General features: G+C 33.8%; 3 protein-coding genes across 7 annotated transcripts in view; 2 read left to right on the forward strand and 1 right to left on the reverse strand.

Annotated features, from left to right (window-relative positions):
* Positions 1-574: 574 nt before the first annotated feature.
* LOC101503751 (uncharacterized) lies at positions 575-7,593 on the forward strand. 5 transcript variants are annotated; one of them, XM_027334370.2, is made up of 16 exons: positions 575-766; positions 1,464-1,514; positions 1,597-1,833; positions 2,085-2,183; positions 2,279-2,334; positions 2,426-2,537; positions 2,624-2,803; positions 3,096-3,365; positions 4,248-4,460; positions 4,545-4,748; positions 4,837-4,956; positions 5,448-5,738; positions 5,833-5,931; positions 6,227-6,663; positions 6,804-6,836; positions 7,270-7,593. In XM_027334370.2, coding segments are annotated over exons 1-16 (2,526 nt in total). In that variant the 5' UTR covers positions 575-643; the 3' UTR covers positions 7,271-7,593. The 5 variants fall into 5 exon arrangements, with proteins under 5 accessions (XP_027190171.1, XP_027190173.1, XP_012571958.1 ...); XM_027334372.2 differs by having other exon boundaries at positions 5,454-5,738; XM_012716504.3 differs by having other exon boundaries at positions 4,846-4,956.
* A 2,911-nt stretch (positions 7,594-10,504) lies between these two features.
* On the reverse strand, positions 10,505-13,680 carry LOC101505138 (uncharacterized). The gene is made up of 4 exons (XM_004502671.4): positions 13,487-13,680; positions 12,824-12,900; positions 11,241-11,334; positions 10,505-11,149 (listed from the first exon to the last, which is right to left on the reverse strand). The coding sequence occupies exons 1-4, from the start codon at positions 13,538-13,540 to the stop codon at positions 10,778-10,780; spliced, it is 597 nt and encodes a 198-aa protein (XP_004502728.1). The 5' UTR covers positions 13,541-13,680; the 3' UTR covers positions 10,505-10,777.
* A 1,017-nt stretch (positions 13,681-14,697) lies between these two features.
* Positions 14,698-15,787, forward strand: part of LOC101505687 (uncharacterized) — a 6,017-nt gene continuing 4,927 nt past the window's right edge. Inside the window, exon 1 of the mRNA XM_004502673.4 lies at positions 14,698-14,935. Within this exon, the coding sequence (XP_004502730.1) occupies positions 14,813-14,935 (123 nt within the window). The 5' untranslated portion in view covers positions 14,698-14,812. The remainder of the gene's footprint in view (positions 14,936-15,787) is intronic.

Here is a 15,787-nt window from a genome sequence, read left to right on the forward strand (position 1 = left end):
TTCACTCTCTACCTTCTAATTCCCCTAATCGATTCGCTTCTCTACTTAATAGCTTCTTTTTTCAAATTCCATTTCTAGGGTTAGGGATTCCTTCTTCCTATCTATTTCCCCCTTTTACTATCCACTTCGAGTTTAATTCGATTACTGTCTTCAGAGTGGGAGCCCCGTCGATTATTCTCGTTCAATGGAGGCCACGGCCGCCGCAGCCGCTGCTCGCGGCGTCTCTCTTCAGCTGCAGACTCCGCCTCGGAAAGAATGGCGTGCTGTTGCTGAACATCATCATTCCGCGAGAAACCCTGACGATGAGGTACTGATTTGACTTGGAAATTCTTCACATTGTGTTTGTAGCGTGGCTCCGAGTGTGATCGACAAAACGCGCGTTTTTTCAAACTTTGAGTTATATGTTGTTGGAGAATGATGATAAACTTTGAGGATTCATCACTTTTTTTATTATGAATTGTAGTTTAGTATTTTTTTCTTGGGTGTTTTTAGCCTTTGAATTCGGATTAGGGTTTAACGTTTAATAATGAGTCTAGTGACGTTTGACTTCGATTGGAAAACTGATGTCATGTGTTCCTATCCACTTCGAGTTTAATTCGATTACTGTCTTCAGAGTGGGAGCCCCGTCGATTATTCTCGTTCAATGGAGGCCACGGCCGCCGCAGCCGCTGCTCGCGGCGTCTCTCTTCAGCTGCAGACTCCGCCTCGGAAAGAATGGCGTGCTGTTGCTGAACATCATCATTCCGCGAGAAACCCTGACGATGAGGTACTGATTTGACTTGGAAATTCTTCACATTGTGTTTGTAGCGTGGCTCCGAGTGTGATCGACAAAACGCGCGTTTTTTCAAACTTTGAGTTATATGTTGTTGGAGAATGATGATAAACTTTGAGGATTCATCACTTTTTTTATTATGAATTGTAGTTTAGTATTTTTTTCTTGGGTGTTTTTAGCCTTTGAATTCGGATTAGGGTTTAACGTTTAATAATGAGTCTAGTGACGTTTGACTTCGATTGGAAAACTGATGTCATGTGTTCCCAGGTGGGTATTGTGATTCTCTCTCTATCTGTGTGTATTTGAAGCAAAGCTTCTAGTTATACCGGCTTTAATTCCTGTTGGGTTAAGCTGTGTTTCTTCTTTCCTGAACTGAACCCAAAAAGTAATTGAGATTGGAATGTGCGTGTACTTTCCAAGTGAATATACTTGATTCTTACAGCGATAATAGAATGCAGGAATTTTTATAGGCAGTATGCTTTTTGTCAAACCACACAGCTTAGCCATTAGAACGCCATAACATAGTCTGCTTGTAAATTATAAGCTGAATATTCTTCAAGTTCAAACATTTGTTGTTGAAGTTATAGCTTACCACTGTGGCATTGGATGTGTAAAAGAGAGCCTTAATATTTTTTTGTTGTTGTTAATTAGTTGTTTGTGTGGTTTATAACGAACATCTTTTGAGGTGCAGGAGTTAGACAACCCAAAACTGGGACAATCAGACGAGAGAACCATATATGAGGTAAGGTGATGGTGTGAGAAGCTGTTTTTTAAGTTTTAAAAAAAAATACGATCCTGAAGATAATATCTCATTATTTTTCAAGGTGCAGCAAGGAAGAGAGCATTTGGATGTTGATTTTTGTTCGATAACAATGGATGGAACATTAGATAATGATATTTTACAGCAGCAAATTCATGCTGTTATTAGACAAAGGCATGAAATACTGCAAATGGAGATTGAATTAAAAGCTCAAATGATTGCCAGATCCGAGGTAATGGAAATGCGAAGCACCTTTGATGCTCAACTCAAGGAGCATGCTAACAATGCCAGCAAGTTTCAGGTATGTTCAAACATTTATATGTTACAAGAAGACCATGTGGTTAGATGCTCAGCCATATCCTTATATTAAAGCTAGGGGGTTGACAATTTTATTGATGTATATTAATTTAGTTTGGTGTAGCAGACATAACTGTTATACTCTGATGGCTAAAAGGAGCACTCCTTAAGCTGCTACCATACTTTAAGTTTCATGTTTGGCTCTCACTGATTAAGAATATTTGTTGCCCTTATAACTTTTACCTGGCCTTGCAGGATCAACTTTGTGAAAGGGAGCGCACAATTCATGAACTGGAGAGGAAAATAGAAGAGAAAGACAGGGAGCTGCATAGTATTAAATTAGATAATGAAGCGGTTTGTTGAATGCTGCTTCACTCTTTTATTTTAGATTTTTTGGATCTTACTTTAGTTTTTCATTTCCATGCTAATCTCTTCAATTATTATGTTAGGCGTGGGCTAAACAAGACCTTCTCCGCGAGCAAAACAAAGAACTTGCATCTTTCAGGTTTTTCTTTTATCCAAATTAATTTATGTGATGCTTTAGGTTTTGCTTTTAAACTTCACTAATTGTGTCATTGGGGTTAATCCTTTTACAGAAGGGAACGTGACCATTCAGAAGCTGAAAGAGCTCAGCATATACAACAAATACATGATCTGCAAGAACATATTCAAGAAAAAGATAGACAACTTATTGAGTTGCAGGAACAAGTAGGCTGCTTATATTTATATAATTTATTTCCATAAGAATTTGCTTAAAGTTTGTTCTCTTACGTACTGATTATTCTTCCTTTCAGAATAGGGTTGCTCAAGAGACTATTATGTTTAAAGAGGAACAGGTTAGAGAGGCCCAAGCATGGATAGCTCGTGTTCGAGAGATGGATGTTTTCCAATCAACAACTAACCAATCATTACAGGCTGAATTGCGAGAGCGTACTGAGCAATATAACCAGCTTTGGATGGGCTTTCAGAGACAGGTTGATCTGCAACTCTTTTCTGCCCTAAGGATAAAGTTTCCCCTTTTTTACTCACATTATTACTGTATGTCCTCTTGTATTTGTGTCTCGGTTTGCATCTGTATTGAAATAGATATCCACCATTTAGTTTGTAGCTTTTTATTTGGTTTTGTAGATTCTTTGAAATTCTATTAAAAAAATTGAACTTTTGTGAGCTCTATAAGCATGTTTTGGCTTGTGTATGCTATTTTTGGTTATTTACTTACAATTATGGTGGATGCTGCTTAACTCTACTTGGTTTTGGTTGCTATAGTTTGCAGAGATGGAGAGACTTCATTTGCATGCTATTCAGCAGTTACAGCTTGAGTTAGCTGATGCAAGAGAGAGGAGTGGAACTTACAACGATGATGCTCGGATATCCCAAATAAATTCAAAAACTAATGTAGCTCAGTATGGACACGAAAATGGAAACCAATATGACTTAAGTGGAGCCAATGCTTCAGGTGGAAATAATGGCATCCTTACAAATGAAAGCTCCGATAATGGTCCCCCATTTTCAACACCAGGCAATTCGTCAATCCAGGTGAGGTTCTTCAATTAATGAATGATAGATAAACAGCCAAACATTTACTTTGTTTTACTACCAGAAATTTTATTTGCAAAATGCTGTCTAATATGCCAATCCATGCATTTTATAATTAAAAACAATTTTTTAATTATGTCATTTGAGATCTTAATGATGTAGCTTATGATTGACTGTTATGTAAAGCGCCGTGTGCGTTTTCATCTGGTATGGAAGCACTAGAGTAGTACTTATATGTTTTCATGTATCACACGTGAGGGAATCAGCTCCTCAATAATGACAAACTCACTTTAGGAATAAAAGTGAGTGAGTGAATACCTCATTTTAGAGTAGCTAAACATGGTTGTTTGTATTGTGTCGGTATTGAAAATTCTTTGCATAGACAAGGAGGTTTAAAGTGAAAATTGTTGTTTTCAATGCAAACAACCGAAGGTGCAATACCTAATATAGTATGGTTTGGTTTGAAGATTGAGATAGATCTCACACAGGAATTTTGAATCTTTCGGTTGACAGAGATCATTGTTGAGGATGAAACTATTATATTAGTGTTGAAAGTTGGATGCTCAATGCTTGAAAGTTATGGTCTCTTACCAGTTCTTTTAGTAAAAATCTGGTGGTTAATTAATATTATTATTTAAATAGACACATATAGCAGTTTCATTCCTTATTAACGAGGAAGTAAATATTTATAATTTATAAAATCTATATTTACATTTTTTTTTATCGTGAATGACATCCTTAATTTTTCATTATTAGTTGGTGTTGACATAGGCACATAGCTCTATGCCTTTTAGTTTGTCGTAAGATGTGATAGGCATGTTTTGACACAGGATTGTACAATGACATTGTTTGCCCATTTACAATACTTTTGGTTATTTCCAGACTGATCATGTTCAGGGTCTTGCTATTGCTCCATCATCTCTGATGGTCCCCCATTCATACCTCCCCCCTGGTCAAGTAACTGCATTGCATCCATTTGTCATGCATCAACAAGGAGTGCCCAATTCTGTTGCATCACATGTTCCTCAGGCTCATGTTGGACATTTTCATCCAGTGCCCACAATGTCACCTCTGCAACAGTGGCAAAATCAACAGGTATCTACTTTTACATATATGCAAGCTCTTGTATTTTTTTTAAATAGATTTTTGGCGATTTAGAATTTATTCTTGTTTCTTCAGGCTGTTTCGGAGGGTTTGGAGGTGCCCAAACAGGATGTTCCCTCGTCATCCCAAGCTGATCAAAATCTGATCAGATCAGATGCAAAGTTTAATTATGAAATGTCTGTTAATGGGCAAACTCTTCATAGAGACTATTTGGATTCTCATGCCCACCAAGGCCAGGAAGCACGAACTGTGATTTCATCATCATCAGGGATGACACAGGTTTTTATAACCAGCGATTCTTATATTTTTAATAATTTCTCCTAAGATTTGAGTGTAATAGTGATGCTGAATAACTGTATTTTTTGAGGTTCTTCAGTTGGTTGATAAAGATCAACTCATTGCTTCTCAGCAAAGCTTACAACAAATATCTTCACAATTCTCTGATGCCTTAAGATTGAACTCTTTTGAATCTAATGATGAAATGAAGGTTTGTTTGGAATTTTCCCCCCTGTTTCATGTTTTTATTATTTTTCCTGAGTGTGTCAAATACTAATATTGAAATAATGGTGTGTTTTACTGTAATTGTAATTTTATAAAGATGTCAAGATATTTTGGGTGTTTGTACTGGATTTAGAGTTCATAGTACCATTGGCTCTTCATGATTTTAAAGCATGTTGCGGAAGCACCACAATATTTTTTAGAGTATTGGGCTGTTTTAAAGTTGTTAAAAAATGACATATCCACCCTTGATTTTATTTGAAATGCTTTCTTTACCGATTAATATTCAAATGGAATTCACCCTCATTCTCTTTAATGACAAAGTCACTCTAGAAGAACTTTTTTCCCTTAGAAATATCTTTTGAAAAATTTATGAGTACTTAATGTGTTTTTGCCACTGAGTAAAAAGCATGCAGTTGAATAATGAATAATACTTTTACATCTCTGAGCGAATGAGAGCTAATTGTCTTATTTCCACAGGAGCAGAATCCTGTGACATTGTCTGACGATGGATCCGAGAACCAGATACTGTTAGCTGAGCAAGCAAGTTCTGCTTCAAATGCATCATCTGTTCCAAGTCATTCAGTTAGTGAAATGATACAGAACAATTCTGCTGATTCGGTCTTGTCTGAAGCATTTGCCTCTACTGTGAAGACAACTTCAACAACCATTGCAAAGGCTCCAGAGACTGCTCTTCTTGATGAAAGGTCACTGTTGGCATGTATTGTTCGCACTATTCCAGCTGCTGGCCGAATTCGAATCAGTTCAACGGTTAGTATTTAAGTGTGAACCTACTGGCTTTTTATGAAATTTATTTTCCCCTGCTTATCTCATGTAATTTGTATGATTTGTGTTTTAAAAACAGCTTCCTAATAGGTTGGGCAAGATGCTTGCACCTCTGCATTGGCATGATTACAAAAGGAAATATGGAAAGCTGGAAGATTTTGTAACTAGCCATCCTGAAGTAAGTATAAAAGTTACAATTTAGACAGATAGAATTTTTAGTGTAGTTGTATGCAACCAGATGTAATTGGCCAAAATTTTACACAAACCAGCTCGTTAAAGGCTAGTAGTTGGATGCACTGAAGTGGTAGGAACCGCACATCCATCCAAGACTTATGGCATGCCAGTTGTTCTGTCAAAGTTGTTGGTTGTCTATAATTTTTGCCAATAATTTATCTGCATGTTCAAACTCACATTTTTAAACGGCAACATATTTGCATTGCAGTCTGATAGGTTTTTTCTTCTAATCATTTCAGTTATTTTTGATTGAGGGTGACTTTATACAACTCCGCGTGGGGGCACATAAAATGATAGCTGCAACTGCTGCAGTTGCGAAAGTTGCTGCAGCTGCTGCAGCATCATCTCCTTATTCTTCATATATGCCTACTGTAGCTGTTACACCAATGGCTCAATCTCATCGTACAAAGAAATTTCCTTCAACCGACTTAAATATGGGCGACAATCCTCCTAAGTTGTCAGTAACACAGCATCAACAATCAAACGGTGCACGCTTCAGTGTTGCCGGAGGTCTGTCAAATGTTACAATTTTGAGTAAATCCAAGGATTCTCGTGAAATGAATGGTCCTGAAAATAGTGCTGTCCAGTCTTCTGCAAAAGTAGCTGTTGGCAATGGGGGAAGCCTTGACAGACCAAGTATGAGCAATGCCTCAAATACAGGCCCAGCAAATGGGAGGTTAGTTTTAAGTTTTTTTTCTTTTCTAAACAGCATACCAGTATGGCATTGGATGCTGAATGATAATAAATATTGGCTGTTGAGTAATCTTATTAGTTACATACAAAAGGAAATCATACTAACCTTTTTTCTTAAAACAGGTCAACTGCTGCCGTGTACCCTTCTCGAAGATAGTGAGTCTTCTTACTGGCACTTGAAATGCTATTAATGTTTACTTTGAATTTGGATTTTCTTTCTTTCCCTTTATCTTTTTTTACTTATAACCTAGTCATCCAGGGGCCTTCTCTTTTTGCCCTAAACTTGAGGACTATTGTAACATGACCTACCATATGCTTAGTGTTTAGTCTCTTTTCAGTTTATTTGAATCCTTTTAAGATCAATCATAGTTTTGGGCGAGATGACCCTCTACCCCTCTACAAACTGCATTTGAATGACTGTTGCAGTTATACATAATTTCTAGTTTATGAATGCAACAGTACATGCATGTACTTCTTTCTGTTCTATCTTAATGAGTACATTATAAATGCAAGTTTGCAGTATTTTGGATAGTTCAGGCCACGTGTTATTTTGCAATGCATCACAACTTCAATGTCTGTTTATGTACAGGAAAGATGGAGGGGCATAGATTATTCTGTGACGGCAGGAAGAGGATGGAAACATATATGGTCGTGTTTTACCTGTTTGTGGGAGAATTTTTTTTGAAGCATTGTCCCTTGTAATCGTGTCCCGAGCACAAATTATGATTTGAGTTGTCGATGCTATCCCATTTTCTGTAGTAATTTATTTCTCCCATGCAGTTTCAATTAAGTGTGCTTCCGGTAATTTGGGCCTTATGCTGTGATATTCATGCATACATTGCATCTTTTAACTGGTTTTTTGTGAATGCTTGAAAGATTAATCAAAGTAGCTATCATTTTCATTTTGCCAGCACTCCATTTGCTCGTTCAATGATAGTAATTTGGTCAGTGTGAGTTTGACAAGATCTGTATCATAGCTGCATGTTTCCCGACATGTGCAAATTCAATGAGTGGTCGGTATTCAGGGATATTTAAATATCTTAAATTTGTTTGGAACATTTAAAAATCATAAAATTATATCGGGATCCAAATACGGTCTGAAATTTAATGATCATGCATAGTATATTGGTCTTTTTACCTCTAATATAATGCGGTAATAGAATGTTTCATACTTTAATCTAAACATGCAAGTAGGATAAACTGATGAAAGGGTGAAGCTAAAAACAATTTATTGATTATCTAAATAAGCTCGTACATTTTTAGTATAACAAGCTGTATTCAGCTGCCCGTAATATAATTGATTCAGCTGTGGCACAAGTACTTGTTTTTTGTTCAATTCTCGCTCAAATTTGTTGGTCCCTCAACCTTCATCTACGTATCTTCCACTACCTGCGTATGTCTTTTTCGATAAGAATTGAGTTCAGTCTAGATTTGTTGCGGTCACTTAGGATATGTTTAGGAGTTGGATATTTAAAATAAAAAGAGCGGATAATTTAATTTTTTTTTTCAAATTAAGGAAGCTGTAAAATATATCTCTTAAAAATAAATCAAGTGGAATTGAGATGTTATTTCATCATTTATCATATATTATTCTTTCAATTTGTTTTATAATCTGAAATGTATAAAAATATAGGTCTAGCCTTCTAAGTCCCCTTAAAATCTAATTCTTAAACCGACTCTTTATCCGCGCGTTTAGAGGGGATGAGAATGGAGGATTTTGAAAAAACAGGAAGGAAGAAATGAAGAGTTTGTTTTTATAAATCATAAACATTTTCTATAAAATCGTATTTTTATTTTTCTCCTACCTTCAAAATCTCCACTTTTTCTCTACTACAAACTCTGAAACAAAACCTTAAGAGTGTCTCGGTCACTAAAGGCTCATCTTCAAAATCGCACGAACTATTGGTGTAAATACATGGTTAGTGGATTGTGTGTGAAGAATAGGCCTCGTTAGGCCCAGCGTTTGGTTTGAGATTCCAGGGAAGATAACATAATGCTTCAATCTTATGCCATGCTAATTAAAATTAGACTGTTTATCATAATACTAGAAATAGCTATCAATATTGTATTTGAAAAAAAAGAAATAGATATTATTGTTATCAAATCTCTGCTTTCATCTTTTTCTTAAAATTTATTATTTTTAAAAATATGTTTTTTATAACATAGTTTATAAAATATTTAATAATAAGATTTAATTTATATATACTATCATAATATATAATATTTTATATTGTCTACATATGAAAATCGTCGGATCGTTAAAAACGTTAATGTTGTAAAGTCGTATACATAATTAAATGTGATGTGTAAATAATGTTATTTTTTTACATTGACTTGTTAATAATAAACGTCAAATAGTTAACTCAAGAGTTATGGGGAGGGAAATAGAAGGGAAACTCGTCTTGTTTGGGTGAGTGCTTTTTAAGAGTTGGGAGTAAGAAGACTTGGATTAATATTTTTCTTTGTTGAGCAAAAGAGAAATTGATTTGGAGTTTTTTCACTCTACCAACTCCTCCCACACATTGCCTCTCTACGAGTGATAATAACTCATTACATCACACAATTTTAAACACTTCTACAACGATTAATTAATTACTTTTTTTAGTATAATTAATTTTTTAAAAGGTCAATCAATTTTATTGCTTAGTAAATGAATCACTATTAAGAAAATTTATAACCTTTTTAAGAAATGCAAAAGTAGTAAATTATAAAACAATGTTGAAGTGTATATAAATTTGTCCAATGAAAATTTAAATATCAAACACTCTGACAGGCATTATTTTTTACGCTTGCATATTTTCTTTTTACACGGGGACTCGCCTCAAAGAAACTTGAATTTTCATTTTCAATGACGAAAGTGCCGAGTGGCTAGCATTTTACAGAACGTAATGCAACATTAAAACAGGTAAGCAAAGAACTAAAAAGACAGCACTAAACTGAACCTCCAAGAGAGTTAGGCCCAGCGTTTGGTTTGAGATTCCAGGGAAGATAACATAATGCTTCAATCTTATGCCATGCTAATTAAAATTAGACTGTTTATCATAATACTAGAAATAGCTATCAATATTGTATTTGAAAAAAAAGAAATAGATATTATTGTTATCAAATCTCTGCTTTCATCTTTTTCTTAAAATTTATTATTTTTAAAAATATGTTTTTTATAACATAGTTTATAAAATATTTAATAATAAGATTTAATTTATATATACTATCATAATATATAATATTTTATATTGTCTACATATGAAAATCGTCGGATCGTTAAAAACGTTAATGTTGTAAAGTCGTATACATAATTAAATGTGATGTGTAAATAATGTTATTTTTTTACATTGACTTGTTAATAATAAACGTCAAATAGTTAACTCAAGAGTTATGGGGAGGGAAATAGAAGGGAAACTCGTCTTGTTTGGGTGAGTGCTTTTTAAGAGTTGGGAGTAAGAAGACTTGGATTAATATTTTTCTTTGTTGAGCAAAAGAGAAATTGATTTGGAGTTTTTTCACTCTACCAACTCCTCCCACACATTGCCTCTCTACGAGTGATAATAACTCATTACATCACACAATTTTAAACACTTCTACAACGATTAATTAATTACTTTTTTTAGTATAATTAATTTTTTAAAAGGTCAATCAATTTTATTGCTTAGTAAATGAATCACTATTAAGAAAATTTATAACCTTTTTAAGAAATGCAAAAGTAGTAAATTATAAAACAATGTTGAAGTGTATATAAATTTGTCCAATGAAAATTTAAATATCAAACACTCTGACAGGCATTATTTTTTACGCTTGCATATTTTCTTTTTACACGGGGACTCGCCTCAAAGAAACTTGAATTTTCATTTTCAATGACGAAAGTGCCGAGTGGCTAGCATTTTACAGAACGTAATGCAACATTAAAACAGGTAAGCAAAGAACTAAAAAGACAGCACTAAACTGAACCTCCAAGAGAAACTAAAAATAACAGCTATTTCAACAAAAATAAAAGGTGTTTTCATTTTGATATTAACTAAAAACTACTGTTAGAATTTGATAGAATTTTTCATGGTTTTGTATCAATCCAGTTTTTCACAAGATCCAAATGCTGACTACTCCTAAGACCAACCAGGACTTATGTCTGAGCCCATTTGGTTGAATGATGGCGTATCTTGCAGATTACAGAGTCTTGTTTGCATGCCACTGTTGTTAGTAGTCCCAGTAAAGCTACCCATGCCTTCGGGGAAAAGTTGACGTTGTTGGAAGAAAGCTGGTAGCTTATGATGCTGCTCATTCATCTGGAAAGCCATCTTTGAAGTTGAAAAATCAGGCTGTTGCTGTAAAGACATTGCTAAGTGTTGTTGCTGTTGCTGCTCATTCGTATTGAAAGCTGAGTTTAAGGTAGAGAGGTCTGGTCGTTGTTGCTGGGACATTGCTACATGAGGCTGCTGGGACATTATTAAAGGAGGTTGCTGCTGCATGCCTTGCCCCTGTTACACAATTTTCACATATGATGAAATGTTATAATAATTATTATAAACCTAGGTTTGGCTGGTTAGTTAATCAAATGATCATAATAACCGGAGAATGTGTCTGTGCTTGAGGCCCAGCCTGAGGTCCAACATCAGCAAGTTTGGCAAGAAAAGTCAAGTTATGCTGAAGCTTGGCTTGATATCTGTATCAGGTTATTCAAATAATACGTCATAAATTAGCCAGTGCACATGCGTAGTTATTATTAGTATATACAAAATACATAATATGATAAGCTACAGATAAATAAAAAATAAAAAATAGGATAAGCAACCAGAGCATATTATAGTCAATGACACTTGCAACAAACAAATTCAAATTAAACAGCTTACAACTCTAAGGTAATGTTTGGCATATGAATAAAATGGAACTAGATATATTTGCTTCCATTCTATGAAGTGAAGTCAAAACGTACCAATCTTTTTCTTAATGTCATGTTTTATTTTATTTTTAATATGCAGTAAACATTTTCTGTTCTGTTATAATTTTTCTACCAAACACTACCTAATATTCTTCAACCGAAAAGACAGATAATTTGGGATAACATAAATACCATTTCGATTAGTGTAATGGCGTCAATCATTATCGTTATACTTTAATGTAACAGACTACAAAATATATGAGAATCTTCAACACTTAGGCAATCAAAATACTTGGCGGCAGTCATTTTTCAGGCATGTGGAAATCAGCTTATGGCACACAATTCACAAAAAGAAAAAGAAGGCAATTATTTCCATTATTTATGGCCATATTACCGTATCAGATACCAGGCATGTCTTCTATGGATTTCACTTCTCTGCAGTGATGTTCACTTTAAATGATAAACTATAAAGTACATAATTAAAATTGTTGATTGAATGGTGATAATGTGATAAAGTACTTAGGTACATATACATTTATAGGAACAATTATGTAGTAAAACCTACCATCCTCTTCTACTCGGAGCATATAAGTTTGAGTATACTACTCTTTGTTGCAAAATTTCTAATTTAGCTCCAGTTTGAGCAACCACTAAGAATGTGTTCTTCCTAGAACTCTCTTCTACTAAACTAATATATATTTAACTAAGGTAGGACTAATATATCACCACTGCACAAATGAACAATACAAAAGGATAGAATGGTTAAAATGGAAAGATACATTGTTTGTACCATGTGTTTCATGATCATGTAATTCATAATTGCAACCTTCTGTATTAAGACTTTTTCCACTGGATTTACCATACAATTAAGTGTTGGCTGCGTATGAAACATACTTCTTTTACACACTTTATCGTTAATCCATATTTTCACATTAACTAAGTTTCATCTATCAGATCATATGCGCTGCATTATGAGAAGGATAACTTATATTCCTTGTTTTTCAAGGGTAAGCAAAGCACACATTTCAATTTGTCAACTGAAACACAGCTTCAGCAATGCATCTGCTAATGATCTTACGAAATTATATATAGAATCTATGACGAAGAACACCCAATAAAGTTGTGTGCAAGAATACTAAATTGCATGCAAGAGAATTCATCAATACAAAGAAAATTCTTCCAGAAAAAAAGCATGCAACTGAAACTACTTGATAATGCCTAGAAACAAGCATAAGCGATACAAATTGAACACGGTAAAAAAATAGATACTAACGGGATGATCTCGGCATATTTCCCCTTGTTTTGACCTTCCAGTATTGCCATTATTAGCTCCTTATTCTCCTCCAAACACTGGCACAAGGATAAGAACTTGTTTATATGAGATAAGTTTAGGTAAACTAACACATAATTATTTCAATTAAAGGTCCAGACTTTTCAGCAAAGTGAATTATGCAAGCGTAAAAGTAGATATACCAATGAAGAACACCATCCAGTTTAAATTAACTTTTGTAACTTAAAAAGAAAAAAAACATTACCAACGTTTATTCAATTCTAAGCACAGTACCAAATAAATTCAATAAAGTAAGTTCATATGCAAAGACAAACCATTATCTATTGAAGGAACATATAAAATGAATGTTATCACATACATAGAATTAAAGAAATGTGCAAATTTTAACGAATGTGGAAAAAACAAATTAATAACTTAGGGCACAAGGAAAGAAAAAGTGAATAGCACTCTACACCTTTGGTGACATTTCCGAAACGAAAATGAGACTCGAAACAAGAAAAAAAGGGATAACATGGAAAGGTGAGATTTTTATGGAAACCTAAAACGAAAATATGTGTAGAGATAAATTTATAACATCAAATACAACGGTAACTGGATAATGGTAATGACGCAGAGAAAATGGTGAAGGAATTTTTTTTTTGGCACCTTTTGAATCTGCTCGGTTGTTAACACTGGGAGAGAAGGATCAACGTTCATCATTTTTTGTGCTTCTTCTTTTTTCACAGTGTGAAACGGAAACGAAAATCAAATCCAAAACCCTAACGTTGCGTCTTCCTTTGAAACCACTTTTCCCAGTTCAAATGTGCAGTTTTCGCTGTTTTTTCTTCTGCATTGGTTTAAATAAGCGACTCATGGTGCGTTTATCTATTTATTAAATAATGTTAAAATTTAATTTTATTCTATACCAAAAATAAGTTTTATTCAATTTAATTATTTTCTAATTTTGTTGATATAAATTTGTTTTTTTTTTCCTTCACATTTAATGAGAGTTATATATTTTTCATATCATACTACTATTAAAGTAGTATGTAATTATGTTATGTCTTAATTCAACGATTATAAATTCGATATTGTTTAAATTGAATATATTCTTTAAAATTTAAAAACAATTTTTTTATAATTATTATTATCTCATTTTAAAAAAAATACTATCAAAGTAGGATAAATTGACTAAATATATAAATTCATTTAATATTATTGTAAAACTAATTTATCATTAACACTTTCAATTTATACATATTTTAAAGAGAAAAAATATAGTGGTAAAACTGCTTTACAAGATATAAAATAATTATAAAGCTTTTAAAGTGTTTTAAAATTTAATTATGATTTTTTAATAAACAAAGGAAAATAAAAAATAAAAAATAAACTAAACAAAGCGAGAGATTAAAACTTATCTAAAATATTCATAAAAGAATAAAGTTAAACTTCAAATATTCAAAATTAATATTATTGTTACCATATTTGCTAAAAAATCAACGCTATAATTTGTTTATATGTACAAATAATATGTTGGGTTGAGGATTTTAAATTAAATATATATTTTAGATTGTTTTTATTTTCGTATAACCAAAGTTATTGTTGAATTTCTTTATGAAGATAACTACTAAAGTTTTTTTCTCAAATGGAAATTACTACCACTTTTATTATTTTGTTTATACTCAGAAAACAACTACTACTTGTCACTTGAATGTAAACATCTGTGGTCTTATAAAAAATAAAAAGTAAAATAGTAACAAAAAAATATTGAGCAATAAAAAGTAAAATAGATAAAGTGAGGAGACCAAAACGACGTCACTGAAGGCACGGGCGAGTGTAGGCACGCGCGGCAGGCATTTTGGTTTTGTGACAGCGTTGTTTTCGCAGCATCGTGACTCGTGAGAAGAAAAGAGAACAGAAGAGAATAAGGGGTTATTCGTTAATCTGTTTTCCTACAATCGCGAGAGAAATTGGGTGAAAAGAAAATTAAAAATGGGGTATGTGCTGAGAGTGAGATTGGCTTCGTTTTTTACCGGTGCCGCAACGGCGTCGTTTGCAGGTCTCTACATCCTCCATAGGGATTACAAGCTTGCGCACCAATCCCTTACTCAACAGGTACATCCTAATTACTCTTTTCCAACATTCTGCCACAAGATTTATGTTATTTTCACTGTGCCTCTAAATCACGTCAATTACGATACCAATTAATTGAAACACTAACACGCAGCGATTAGATTAAGATTACCCTTTCAGAGTTTTGGTTAGAAAGGGGAAACATAACTGATGCAGCGATTATACTCATTTTTTAGTTGAATAATTGTTTGTCTGGCTGTGCCTTCTTTTTGGCTTCAGAAATATGTTGTTATTGGAGTATTATCTAATATCAATAGTTATAGCAATAATGCTGTTTTTTTTTTATAAATATGCTGTAATTGTCTTATGTAATGTATTCTAATTCTAATGCTACAAAATGGAGGGTGTGTAACCAACAAGGTATTGAGATTTGGGAGAGTTGGGAACGGGACTCGCTTCCATGAAAAGAACCTCATGGAATCGCTATTTTGGAGGTAGTCCAACTTCGTTGAGAAAAACTGGATGCCGCGCTACCGACTCGTGGATTAGTCCCAAAGCGGATCCAAATGACCTAAGCCGTGGGGATTCCTACTTAGAGGGTAAAGAACCCTAATTACGGTGGGTCAGCAAAAAAAATGGAGGGTGTGACACTTATTTATTTGTAATTTGAAATTTCGATGCTAATGTGCTGTGGTCTTTCAATTCGTGAAAGGATCAATGCACATAGGTAGGTTATTAATTCATTTCCTGATCTTTGTTTAGATAACATATCTTTTGTGTAACGGTATGAGTTAGTTGAAGGAGACAAGCCTGCATGGTTTTTCTTGGTTAGAGACTCCACCTACCAGGAAGCCCTTGTTGTTCTTTTATTTATTTATTTATTTTTTAATGGGG

The sequence above is a fragment of the Cicer arietinum genome, chromosome 5 (genome assembly GCF_000331145.2).
Source record: "Cicer arietinum cultivar CDC Frontier isolate Library 1 chromosome 5, Cicar.CDCFrontier_v2.0, whole genome shotgun sequence".
Taxonomy (NCBI): domain Eukaryota; kingdom Viridiplantae; phylum Streptophyta; class Magnoliopsida; order Fabales; family Fabaceae; genus Cicer; species Cicer arietinum.

What these genes read in the sequence shown, in the direction of transcription:
- LOC101503751 (XM_027334370.2), top strand. Translation starts at nt 644, where the DNA reads ATGGAGGCCACGGCCGCCGCAGCCGCTGCTCGCGGCGTCTCTCTTCAG. An exon ending in AAAGAACTTGCATCTTTCAG is followed by an intron (nt 2,335 to 2,425) that starts GTTTTTCTTTTA and finishes ATCCTTTTACAG; the next exon opens with AAGGGAACGTGACCATTCAG. An exon ending in TTGTAACTAGCCATCCTGAA is followed by an intron (nt 5,932 to 6,226) that starts GTAAGTATAAAA and finishes TAATCATTTCAG; the next exon opens with TTATTTTTGATTGAGGGTGA.
- LOC101505138 (XM_004502671.4), bottom strand. Translation starts at nt 13,540, where the DNA reads ATGATGAACGTTGATCCTTCTCTCCCAGTGTTAACAACCGAGCAGATT. An exon ending in CAACCGAGCAGATTCAAAAG is followed by an intron (nt 12,901 to 13,486) that starts GTGCCAAAAAAA and finishes TCCTTGTGCCAG; the next exon opens with TGTTTGGAGGAGAATAAGGA. An exon ending in AAGCACAGACACATTCTCCG is followed by an intron (nt 11,150 to 11,240) that starts GTTATTATGATC and finishes ATTGTGTAACAG; the next exon opens with GGGCAAGGCATGCAGCAGCA.